This window comes from Glycine max, chromosome 19 (genome assembly GCF_000004515.6).
Source record: "Glycine max cultivar Williams 82 chromosome 19, Glycine_max_v4.0, whole genome shotgun sequence".
NCBI lineage: Eukaryota > Viridiplantae > Streptophyta > Magnoliopsida > Fabales > Fabaceae > Glycine > Glycine max.
This window is the reverse complement of record NC_038255.2, coordinates 39,833,914-39,847,157: the sequence shown is the minus strand read 5'-3', so window position 1 is coordinate 39,847,157 and position 13,244 is coordinate 39,833,914. Positions and strand designations below refer to the sequence as shown.

Below are 13,244 nucleotides of genomic sequence, written 5' to 3'. Positions count from 1 at the left end.
TTCATTACGATGACAAAGTTGTTGAAGAGAGTCGAGATCGGAAGGAGGCGTCACGTCGTTGAGCAAATCTCAAATCTTAAAAATATAAAACTCAACAAATGAGGGTCATGCGCCTCCTTGCACCAAATCAACATGATGTTGCAACTATCGAGGTCCATGGCACTGCCCCCTCGCACTAGATTTGCACATCCCAGCAAGGTAACAACCATGAAGCAATCAAGTAGTCATTGTCATTCAACAATCACAAATAAGAGGTTACAATAAAAAAATGAAATCAAATCTTTCAAGCTGACAAATTAGTCCATCAAGAATTTACTTACAAATTAGTCCATCCTATTCATCAACTGATATGATTAATATTTGTATACATGAACTGTCACATAACTAATCCAAATATTACATGTGTGCTTATGCTACAAATAATGGTGATGGATTAACGAAAAAACTAATATATCATCATTTTTATACATTTGAGGATTAAAAATTAATTTTCGATCTTTCAGGAATAAGACTCTCAACACTTAACACTTTCAAGAAATAAAATAGATATTTATCCTAAAATTTATCTCTTTTTCTTTACAATATACAAATTTCTCTCCTTTCTTCTCAAATCAAAGAAAGTTTTTTAATGAGTGTATCTATTAAAAATTTCAAAAACATCCTTGCTGTTTGAGTCACCCAATTCACCTCAATTCCTAACTTTCTAACCAACATCCCACTTACCAAACTAAGAGTAAGACCAAAAGGAAATATTGGTACCAATCAACCATTCCAAACCAATATAGTATTATGACAATTTAATTAAGAAAGAAAAAGAATTAAAATATAAATAGCCACCCTCTTTTATAATGATTCCATGATGTATAGGAAACTTCGTGGAAGGTACCCAGGAGTGAGAAATGGACCTCCCATGGCGCCCCCATTTAATCCCCTCACCTTCCACTCTCTTTCCCCTCAACCCCCACTCTTTCTTCCTTCTCCTTCTCTTCTCTGCTTCTCTTTTCATCTCCGAAAACAATGAAGCTCATTAGCAGCATTAACCCCAAAAATCTCAAACTCAGTCCCAAACGCTTCTTTCGCAAAAAGGAACGATCTTTAGTCTCACGCTCCGACCCACCTTCATTCGGATCCGGATCTTCCTCCGACGACTCCACCACAAATCACAAGCCTTCCGCCGGTAACCAAACTCCGACCAGCGTCCTCCCGGGCGTCTCCGGAGACTGGTCCGACGTCGCCGCCGTCGACGTGCGGTGGGACCTCGCCCAGGCCTTCCGCCTCATCGACCGCGACAACGACGGCGTCGTCACGCGCCAGGACCTCGAGGCCCTCCTCACGTGCCTCGGCGCGTCGCCGTGCCCCGACGACGTGGCGGTCATGCTCGGCGAGGTCGACGGCGACGGCATCACCGTAGAAAGGCTCATGAGCTACGTCGGGTCGGGTCTGAAACCCGGGTCGGATCCGGACGAGCTCAAGGAGGCGTTCGAGGTGTTCGACACGGATCGCGACGGGAGGATCTCGGCGGAGGAGCTGCTTAGGGTTTTCAAGGCCATCGGCGACGAGCGGTGCACGTTAGAGGAGTGCCGGCGCATGATAGAGGGTGTGGACAGAAATGGGGACGGGTTCGTCTGCTTCGAGGACTTTTCTCGTATGATGGAGCTGCAGCAGCAGCGATGATGATGACGTGGTTGTGATTGTGATGATGTCAGATGATGATCATGATCATGTTATGACTTATGATGTGAAAATATATATAAGAAGGAAGGCAACTTCATAATTTTTTTTAATCCCCTTCTGTCATTTGCGTTTGTTATTATTATTATTATTATTTTTTATTTTAATTTGGTTGTATAATTTTGAAGGCGAAAGTGCAATCCACTGAGAAAATGAAAGAAAAACGTATATAAGTGGTGAAATATATATCTAACGTCGCTTTATAAGCTCTGAAACTTTTGGAAGTAAAATATGTGACAAACAAATAGCACACTGTTTTGTTTTTGACATGAACTGAACCATTGCGCAGGGAACCCCTTTCTGGAATTTTTCTTTCCTTTGATATAGGACTACGGATATATCTTACAGGGAATATATATACTCCCTTTCCAGGTCATGCCACCATTGGCAGATATTTAGAAATTTCAAAAAGAAAATATTAGCTAATCTTTTAATATATATTTTTTATTTTTCTAATTAATTATTTATTTACTCTTTTTATCCCTTACTCTTATAAGTATTCCTTCTAAATTTATTATTTTTGTGTTTAAGAGAAAATAATTTATCTTAAAATGATTATTATTTTAATTTTTTAATGTAATATTTATTATTTTTTTGTTTCTTATAATATTTATGGTAAACAATAAAATTTATAAATAAATTAAAGATGATATAAGATTAATTTTATAAAATCATTAATTTATGTTGATAGGTTTAAAATAATATAAGAGGACAATTATAAAGAAATATTGGTTAAGTATAATCTTAAAAAAAAATATTTAATATAATATTAATTTTATAAAATGACATATTTTAGAATAATTGTTTTCTTTAAAATGTCTTACCGAAAGAGAGATTTCACACGGAGATAATATATAATTAGACTAAGATTAGTTTTTGATGGCTGAGCAGATTAAAAATTATTATAATTTTGATAGACCAGGAATGGTTCTTGGGTAACATAAATAATTAGACCAAAATTAATTTTGATAGACCGGCAGATTAGAAATAGAAATGATTAGACGTAATTTTTGAAGTAATTATTTTTTTTTATATTTTATGATAATTTATAGTTAAATAATCGCTAAAAATATTAATTCATATGTGCAGGATTAAATTTTAATTAACATTTGTGTGGATGTAGTAAGAGGTGGTTTCAGAGAACTAAAAACACTTTTAAGAAATTTAAGTTAATATTTTATAAAAAAAATATTTTTTTTTAGTTTTTTTATTTTGTAAAATTCTTGGTTTCAATTCATGTATTTTATTATCGAATATTTTGGTCTCTATTTTTTTAATAATTAGTGTTTTTAGCCACTCAAGATAGACATCATTTAGGAAACCGTATTTACAGTGTTGTTCTAAGGGTTTAAAAATTCTAGTATTTTTTAATGTTTGGGGATCAAAATGTTAGATGGTAATTATTTATTAAATTGAGATTTTGTTACATTATTATTTAAGATAGTGTTTGGTTGATGATTACAAATGGTAATAGTTTAATTGACACAATTTTTTTATACTTTAATTGTTTAAGTTTAACGCTTAGATATGTAATTATTGTAAATTGTCAAAGTGAGAGTTTATTGTCCATAGTAATATTATAAGTTTTAAGTGGGATTTGTCTTTTGTAAAAAATATTTATAGTAAAAAAAAATATTGGGGAAGGAAAGAAATAATTATCACATGTGATTTAGAAAAAGAAAATAATATTCACTTGAAGGGAGGAAGGAAAGAAAAAGAAAAAAGTTTTTACAAAAATTTATTTTTAGCTTTAATATTTAAGATGGTATGGAAATAGAATCCCTCATTCAATTTGTTTTCTTCTAATATTAAGAGAATTTGGAAGGGATGGAAGAATATTTTAAATATTTCATGTATGTTAATTAAAATATTCTTAAAAAAATGAAAGCAATTTTTTATTTATATTTTTAAATCTAAAATTATTAGAATACAATAAATAAATAAAATTTTAAAATTTCCCACTTCTTTTATAAATAAAAAAATACAAAAAGGTATATCTTTTTATCTCCTCTATTAAAACTCCTTCCCTCCCTTCATTTTACTTTCTTCTCTAAATCAAACATACCATTAAATAGTTAGAATTTCTTTTTCTATTTCTTTGATTCAAATCTTGTATAGGATTAAAATTAAAAATAATAAAATTTATAGATATTATGTTGTAAAACTTATTTGAATTCTCCTTCTAAAACACAAAACCCTCTGTCCTTGTCAAAAAAGTCTTTGGTTTCTTAATGCAATCAAAACTTCAACAAAATTATTCTCCATAGTTTTTCCAAATGAAAGCATTTAATAGAATAATAACCAACAAAACTTGAGACGGTTACTAAATACCTAACTCTCTGAAGCGTGCTGACAAGATTTAATTTTTGCAGTACTTGTGAAAAAAATATCAGTAGAAGAAATTGTACTCACATTGGCAGAAATTCAAAAGGCCTCCTTGTTTAGAAGGATTAATAATAAAACTATTTTTATTAGTCTGCTTTTTATAATACTCAGTAAACACTCACAAGTGAAGTTTCCCTCCTTAAACCATGTTTGCGAAGTCACTTCCTAGATATGGAGGAAAAAACTGGAAATTGAGATCCCTTGCACGAGACAAGATAAAATGTGTGGTGGGAATTGAACATTTACTTCTCTTTGGTATGACAATTGACATCCTATTGGTCTTTTTATCAACAAGTATGGAAACAATTTCATTCTAGCTTATGGCTTGGGAGAGGAAGCTAAAGTTGGGGGTAATCATAGGAGAATGAGGTGAGTGAAACTAGCTTAGTGGATCCTCTAAATGAGAGGAAATCATTAATATCGTGCCTAGTTATTGAATGCTCAAGATTGCGAATAGAGATATAGGGTCATTTTGGTGAATGGTCCAAGTGGTAAGTTTTCTATCAAGGTTGCTTGGGAGTTGGGATGATATTTGGTGTTTATGCCCTCAACATCATCTAATGTGACAACCAATCCATTTCTCAATATTCATTTATCTTTAGTTAGTCATTCGAGAAATATTGTGAGGTGTGTTGTGTGATCAAATGAGAGTTTGAACTATTTATCTTTCCGATGTCACTTATATGATTGATATAACAATATTCAATATAATAACATATGTTTTTATTCTTTTAAATATGTAAAAGTTAAATTTTATTCTCTTAACATTTGTCATGAATTCATTATTCATTAGGTCATGTAAAACGATAAATGATATGTGATCATGATAAATTATTAGTCCGTTAGCCGTATCAGTATCTAAAATAATGAAATTAGCATGAATGTCTAAAATTTATCTATTGGTCAAAATAATAATAAAAAGTTACATTTTAAGTTCAAAGACCAAAAACATGCATTTCTTGTTTTAAGAAATTAAAAACATATTTACCTCATAATTATTTTAGGCATTTATATTCATAAAAAGAAGGAACTTTTCTCAAATTTCTTTCCTTTTAAAATTTGACATTTTATTAGAAATATAAAAAAATATATTGAAATAGCAAGTAATAATATTATATCTTATTATTTTCAAAATATTTCATAAAAATAATAAAAAAATAATAACTAATAGTTAAAAATATGAAATATCATAAGTGTTGTTTTACATACAACAAGGTTCAAGAATAATTTTATATTTCAAAGATTAATAAATAGGTCATTTTTTGAAGGAGAGTGATAGATGTGAAAGGTCTAAGGGGTTGATTCCATTAGTTGTATATAAATATTTAATATTAATTTGTATTATCATGAATAAGAAAAATGTGATGATTGGTGAATCCAACCACACCTTGAATTCCAAAGATAACAAGCATGAATCATTACTCTGTTGTCTTGGGGGCTTAAGAAGGGTGTGTTGGTTTTGACTAACAGAGAGAGAGAGAAAGCACCAACTGGCTTTGTTTGTTTTGTTTTCTTTCGGAGTTAGCTGTCTCAGTGACCCACCTTTTCGCTCTTTCCTTCCACTTTCCGGGAAACTTCTTCAGCTCGCGCCTCACGTTGGATTTTCAATTCAATTAAATCCAATGAACTGTGCTACCACATCCGGAGAATTCATGTTTAGGTTTTGTTTGTTTGGTGCGATACAGATGAAATCAACTAATAGAATACTATGCTTCGAGGAATGACACTTTTGTTTCTTTTACTATACTCTCACATTTTTTTGTTTTCTTTTGATGTTAGGACTTAGGAGTGAGAAAAATCATACTAGTAGCATTATTGTGTATCATATTGGTTTCGTTAGATTCATTTTTATTAAGATATTTTAATTAATTTTTAGTTTTTTTTATTAATTAAAAAAATTGTTTGATTGATTGATAAATAAATTTTGTATTTTTTAAAATGTTATTTAAAATAATATTTCTATTGTTAGTTTTTACCATTTAGTTTTTTTTATATTTTTTTTTATTTTTATTATCAATATATTTATTCAATTTTTTAGTTATTCTTTTTAAATACATAATGATGGTATTATTTTTCTAGTATTTTATATTTTTCAACTACTTTAATGGTTAATTTTATTAAATATTTATAATTTTATAAGCTAACTTTTAAACTCTTAATTATTCGCTTCAACTTTTAATTTTTAATTATCAACTAATTTTTTCAGTTAGTTTTATAAAAAATAACCTAATTCAATGTTAAAAATAAAAAGTGACATATTTCAGACATTGTTTAAAAGAAACTTTAATAAATCCATGATATATATTCATAACTATTCAAACAAATAATTTTTTTTTGTTATAAACACTCATTTTAGAGAAACAAAATTCGTCCAAAGTGAATGTAGCAGAAAATTTATTTATCATACTGTCTTGACACAATGAAAACAAGTCTCTATTGTGTTATTTTTTTTTTGTATATAAATAGAAATATGTTTTCTGTTGAATCAGTGAGAAACACAAATAAAAATGAAACAAAAAGGCACACTTAGGATAAGAGAGTGGGTGAGGAGAAGAAGAGATAGAAGGAGAGTGTCTGGGTACGATGAGACTGGGGATGGGAGGAAAGAGAAAAAGGGTTAAAATAGAAGGGGAGGGGGTGTAAAGAAAGGAAAGGAGTATAATAGGAAATTCAATAAAATGAAACAAAATTTAGAGAGTGGGAAGAGGAAAAAGGAGATACCAAAATCATGGGGACAAACAAATACTGTGTCAATTTTTAGAATGGGAATTCAAGGCTGTTGCTTCCTGCACCTCCAAGTTGTTTCCTGCATCCTTTCCGGATTGGTCATTTCGGAATAAAAAAAAAGAGTGCATTCTAGAATGTAATTTTACATTTTGGATTGACCAAAAAGAAGGTGCAGGAAGCAACAGCTGGAATTCAATACTGACCGGGCCACTACTCCATTGGTGGTGACTAGGCCTAATAACGACTAGACTAGACTAGCCAGTTTGGCCCAATAACAACTGTTACCATAATGAGGCCCAAATTTGAGATGAGAAAGGTGTCAAGTTTTAGAATTGGAATTTAATACTAATCAGGCCATTAGTCCTGAGGAATAGACTAGCCAATTTTAACATGTATGATTAGCGAATGATCAAAGGAACGTATCAGAAGTTTATTTCTCAATTTCTCTATTAATTTATCGAGGTTGCCTTGGCTAAAGAGGTCTATCTTACCCATACCCTATTAGAAATTCAAAACCCCTTTTAAAAAAATAAGCCGACTTTATGAAAATCATATTCAAACTTATGAAGCCGACCAGAAAATAAATAATAAACATTCAAACTTATGAATAAATACTTCATCATTAGATTAGAATTTTGAATTGTACTCATATATGCCCTTTAACTTCCTAAATTGCCTTTCGGCTGGCTGAATTAATGCGTAAGAACAGACAAAATTAATTTAAGACATTCAACGTAAAACAAAGCATATCAACATTTACCAAAAATTACTTTATAATATTTCAACAGATAATTAAACATGAATTCAGCCACACAACTTGAGTAATTGTGATCTGCTTTTCTTTGGGTGGTCTATATTTACATAAGAACAAAATCTGCTTTAGATCGTGAAAAATAAATGCGTGTCAAACATTTTTTGACACGTTTGCCTTGTCTCATGTTATTAGTACAATGTGGCCTTGTTGGCACTTTGCAGTATCACAAAATTAGCACAAGTTTTCCTCTTAACGTAACGCTATTGTCCATTTTATACATCTCATTGTCGTCTCAACTCTCAAGATTCCAACATCTTTTTACAATTCACAACTTTTTTTTCTTGCATTCACAAATGTCAAACATAACCATCAAACTGTCTAAATTTAATTTTGTTTATGTCACTTTCTTACTTTTTACTATTACTCTTCTTTTTATTAGTTATTCTTTCATACTAACTTTGAAATGCAATCTTGTCTACTAATATGACATGTTTTCTGCACTATCAGTGTTTAATTAGGAAGCAAATCCCTATTTAGCTACTTATAACATAGAAGAGAAATCCCATGATGCATTTTACACTATTCAACATTGACTAATTAATTGCAATTTAATTTAATTTTATTTTTTTAAAAAAAAGTTTATATTTTTTTGTGTTGTATTGATGAAAAAAAGTGGCCCTGTTGCGTGTGTGATCAGGGTAGAAGGTGTTTGGTCCAAAAAGGTATAGCCAATTGTAAACCATATTATTATTATCATCCATGAAAAATCAACTTTAACTTTTAGCATATACAAGCCAAAGGAAAATCATGCTTTGACCAAGAATTCATTGTTTTCAAATACATATATCTTCTGCCCATGTGAACTTCAATCAAGGTAGTATCCCGGTATGTATGCATGCATGTTTCTTCCTATAAATATGAAGTATATACCTTTACTTTAAGAGAAGTTAAATGAAAAAAGTTTCAATAAAAGTGAAGTATATTAGTTAATTAATTTTAATTTATGCAAAAAAAAAAAATATCCAATGCATTTTATATTCTAAGTGATAAAATTAGAACAACCATATTAAGAGTTGAACCCACTTTTTTTAGCTATTTTTATACACAAAACTTTGACATTCTTTTTTTTATTTAATATATATATATATATATATATATATATATATATATCCTATGTTCTCTTTCTTAAAGTGCAAATTCTATCACTTATCGTTCTACAACCTCCTCAATTCTCTTGTTTTTTCTCCTTTTCTTTTTTATGATAAAAATATTTAATTTTGTGTTTTTTTATCAATAAATGTTAATTATTAGAATGTTAGTTTTTGTTAACCTATTAAACTCACAATCTTTTTTTCATTCCCTTCTTCCTTAACTATCCAACTTATCTTATATCTCCTTCAATTTTGTATGCTGTTAATATACCCATTAGCATTTTGTGTTTTAGATCAATTCAATCATGTTCTTTACAAATTAGGACTTCAATATGTGGTTTGGGGTGATTAATTCTGGTTTGTGTTGAAAAGGAATGTAGCTGGAGAAGGTGGTGTGTATTCTGCATATATAATAAAGATTTCAACTTTGTTGTTATGAATCTTGTAAATTTAGCATCTAGTATCTACTACATCATGTGCTAATTTTGAAATTTCACAAACTAGAATTCAATGAATGAGTCTAGGAAGGAGTTTCTCCAAGGGATGCATCATTAGATCTCATCATTTCTTGTAAGATATGGTGTAGAAATAAATGCAGAAAAAACCCCAAATATAAAAAATGAGAATTTTAAATTAGTAAAAAAATAATGGAAGGAATATATAGTTATTCTAAATTTTGTGTATAATTTTTTTAAAACATGTGCATCCAACTTTTAATATAATTATTATAATTTTACTGGATCATATTGGATGAAGTTATTTAACTTCATTTTTAGTTGGAGTTAATTAGAGAAAGTTATGATATATTTGTTGACTTTAATATTAAGTATTTCAAAAATTATATTAGTAATAATTTGTGATAAGATGTTATAGAAAAATTATTTTATATTGTCAATAAATAATTATTAAATTCTATATTAAATTATTCAATTATTTCTTTCTTTTTTGAAATTTGAAATGCAATTCTTTACTTAAAAAACAAAATTTGAACTATTCACATTCATTTATCAAGTTCATGAACCTACCTTGAAAGACAAAAACTTTATTTTTTTACTTGTCAATATTTCTTGTCTCACCATAAGTCGTTATTTCTTGTATAATGTCAAGAAAGTAAAACTAAATGATGAGTTACTTTGGTTTGATAAGGATGGTAAGAGTTACATTTATATGAGTTCAATAAATATTGTGGATTAAATAAAATCTAAATTACATGTTTTATTATTATTTTTAATAAATCTTATATTTTATATTTGGATAAACTTTTAGGGTATTTACTGTGCGTTCATATATTATCATTAAAAAATAAGTAAATAAAAGACATTTATTATATTCAACTCTTATAAATATATATTTAGTTTCATTTTTATCTCATTATTTTTTCTTTCAAATTCCTCTTTTCATTTTCTATTATATTTACTTACTACACTTATTATTTTCTTACTCTATTTTTTTTAATTTCCATCTTTGTTTCACCACAATCACACTATATCTTAAAATTGGCTGTACAACTGTGCATTTTTGTGCATAAGATACCGGACAATATTGCATTTGAAATCACCTCTTGCCACCAGTTATACCATTAAAGCATAGAAGAAAAATTGAAGGGCATGTGAATCTGACACTACATTATAAATTGTGAAACCACTTTATTTGTTTAATGACAACTTCTATTTAGAGTAGCATTTCTTTCATAGTTTCTCTCGAACTTGGTGTCCCTTAAACAAATACTTAAAAATTATTTTTTTATTAATATATATCTAATATAAATTTTATAATTATGATTATTTTAATTATATTTAACAATTTAAAATTAATTTTATCTAAAACAAATGTCTTTTAAAATGAAAGAATGAAATAAAAAATAGAGTATATATATATATATATATATATATATATATTATCCCATTTTAAGGTAGATTGAAATGGAAAGGAAAAATTATAGAGAAAAGATAAAAAAAAGAAAATAATACATGTAATATATAATATAATTAAAAGAAAATAAAAAAACTTAGACGATAGAGAAAGTGGATGAATGATTATTTTTTTTAAATGTGATAAAAGTGAAAAAAAATGAAAAAAAAGATAAGAATATAAGACATAATATGTGTATAAATTAAACTCTGAAAAACCATAATTAATTTATGTATCACTCCAGTCATCTAACTTCCTGTTTGTAAGTAATGTAGTAACCGCCTTATAATATTTCATTTTTTATTCTCACTTATGAACTAGAATAACACATGTTGATGAAAGAAAAAAGGCTTATCTTGTTCATTTACAGTTTACCACATACTTTTTGTAATTAAAATTTTAAGTAGACAAAAAAAAGTGTGTCAAGTGTGTATAAATAAATAAATTATATATGAATATAAGGCAATGTGTATAAATATGGATTTAAATAAAACTTAACCATGTTGTTGTAGCCTTTCCTATATAGGACCTATTTTGTTCAGTTTGTTTTTTATACTCTTATATATGGGTTTCTTGCACCGCTTGAATCTAGCTAGCAATCATTATATATTTATTTGTTGATAAAAAAGTTCAACTAGACAGAAAAAGAAATCATAAAAAATTAAAAATCCTTCTAAGTGACCTAAAATAGTATGGAAAGCCGAGTGAATCTATGCATAGTCAAAACTTGAAACTTCTATAATTGAGCAAGATTATAAATGAGTAAACCTGTTAGATTCTCTTAACTAAACAACACACATTCTATAAATGTTAATCCATATTAATTTAATGGCTCTACATCTAATTAAGGTAGCACTGTATTTTATACAATAAATACGTAAACACTGGCGGAAGAAATTGTATGCCGATGAATAATGGTTTCATAGATAAAATTTCTCTTTATCAACACATTTAAGATCATGATATTAACGTAAAATATTTATTAATTTTATTAATGATTAATTTTTATCAAAATATTTAATTGATAATTACATTTTTATCAATTCAATACATTTAAAACAAAACAATAAAAATACTACTATAATTCAAAATATCTTGCTAATCATAATTAAATTATTGCCAACCTAGTAATAATTACACAATCTCAAGTAATAAGTAAGTGTATTTTTTTGTCTTAACTATAAGAAGAAAGTTTATAAAAAATATAATTTTTTTATATAGATCACATATATCTTTTATCATAGATAATTTTCCTTGAATTAGGTAAAATCTTACAATTTTTCTTCAAGAACTAAACAAAACTATTATCCATGCATGACTTGCTCTCCAGATGGCTTATTACATTAGAACAATTTCATGAAATTAATTCATGAGTTGGGTAATAACATAAACCTATTATATATATTATGCTGCTAAATTCCATTTATTAGAAACAATTCATTTTATGCTTTACTTATTCGGATTTTCCATAACTTGTCATCAAGCATCTATTTCATTTAAAAAATATTTTTACTTGAGTTATTGGAAAGAAAAACTGAAACCAACAAAGAAAAATACTTTGTGACGACAAAGAAAGATATAAAAAAGAAGAAGAAAAGTAATAGATAAAATAGATTATACCATGTGATAATAAAAATAAACAAAAATTGAAAGTGTCAGATAAGTAATTACCAGATTTGCTAGTTTTACACTGGACCGATGGGTTTAATTTCTCGCCTTTTCTACTTTTAATTATGAGCTAAACAAATCAAATACAAGATTGGTTCCACAGTTTTTAGGCAGTAAATAGTTAATCCAATCGAATTTTATAATATATATATATATATATATATATATATATATATATATATATATATATATATATATATGTTCTTTCTACTTTGCAATTGAATGCTTTGAAAACTATGGTAGGAAAAAAAAGAAGAAAAGAGAATGGTATGACAACTTGCTTGAGTAAAGATATATATGTTATTAACTACTTGTTTCACTGTGTAGATTTATAAAACAGTGAAGCACCATTCAATGAACAATTACTCTTGTTTTCTCTGTCAGAAATTTAAGAACGAACCACAGAGTGCAGTGGTTCCCCCTGCACGAGGAAAGCCTTTCATCCAAATTAATTGTTATATCCAAATAAAAAGTACCACAAATTTAACCCAATTAATTCATTTAAACAGATTTAATAAAATTTTAGAGGAGAGGCTATCCTAATAAAATTTGTTTGCATTACACTTAAACCTCAGATTGGACCACTTGCAGAATATAATTATTGAAGTTAATAGGTTTAACCGGAAAGGAATACATGCATGCACCTATCAATCATATTGAAGATACTTATGCCACTTGGGACCTCCATATGGAAAGTTTGCATTCACAAGCCAAAAATAAAAACCAAATGGTACCAAGAATTAAAGCAATTAATTGCGGGCCAAGGAAGGAAAAGAGATATTGATTAAGTGACGATGACAAGCTATATAAAAGGAACTTATACAGCACAAATTATATTTTAAAAATTAGAATTGCAATATCATGCTTTTTTTACACCTATTAACCATATTTCATTTTTTCTTAAAAATATTGAAATT

General features: G+C 28.3%; 1 protein-coding gene across 1 annotated transcript; it reads left to right on the top strand.

Annotated features, from left to right (window-relative positions):
* The first annotated feature begins 438 nt into the window (after positions 1-438).
* Positions 439-1,895, top strand: LOC100815559 (probable calcium-binding protein CML36). The gene has a single exon (XM_003554092.5). It carries the CDS (start codon positions 1,018-1,020, stop codon positions 1,672-1,674), a length of 657 nt encoding a protein of 218 aa, XP_003554140.1. The 5' UTR covers positions 439-1,017; the 3' UTR covers positions 1,675-1,895.
* The last annotated feature ends 11,349 nt before the right edge of the window (positions 1,896-13,244 follow it).

Excerpts from the sequence above, each read along its gene's own strand:
- LOC100815559 (XM_003554092.5), top strand. The coding sequence starts at position 1,018 with ATGAAGCTCATTAGCAGCATTAACCCCAAAAATCTCAAACTCAGTCCC.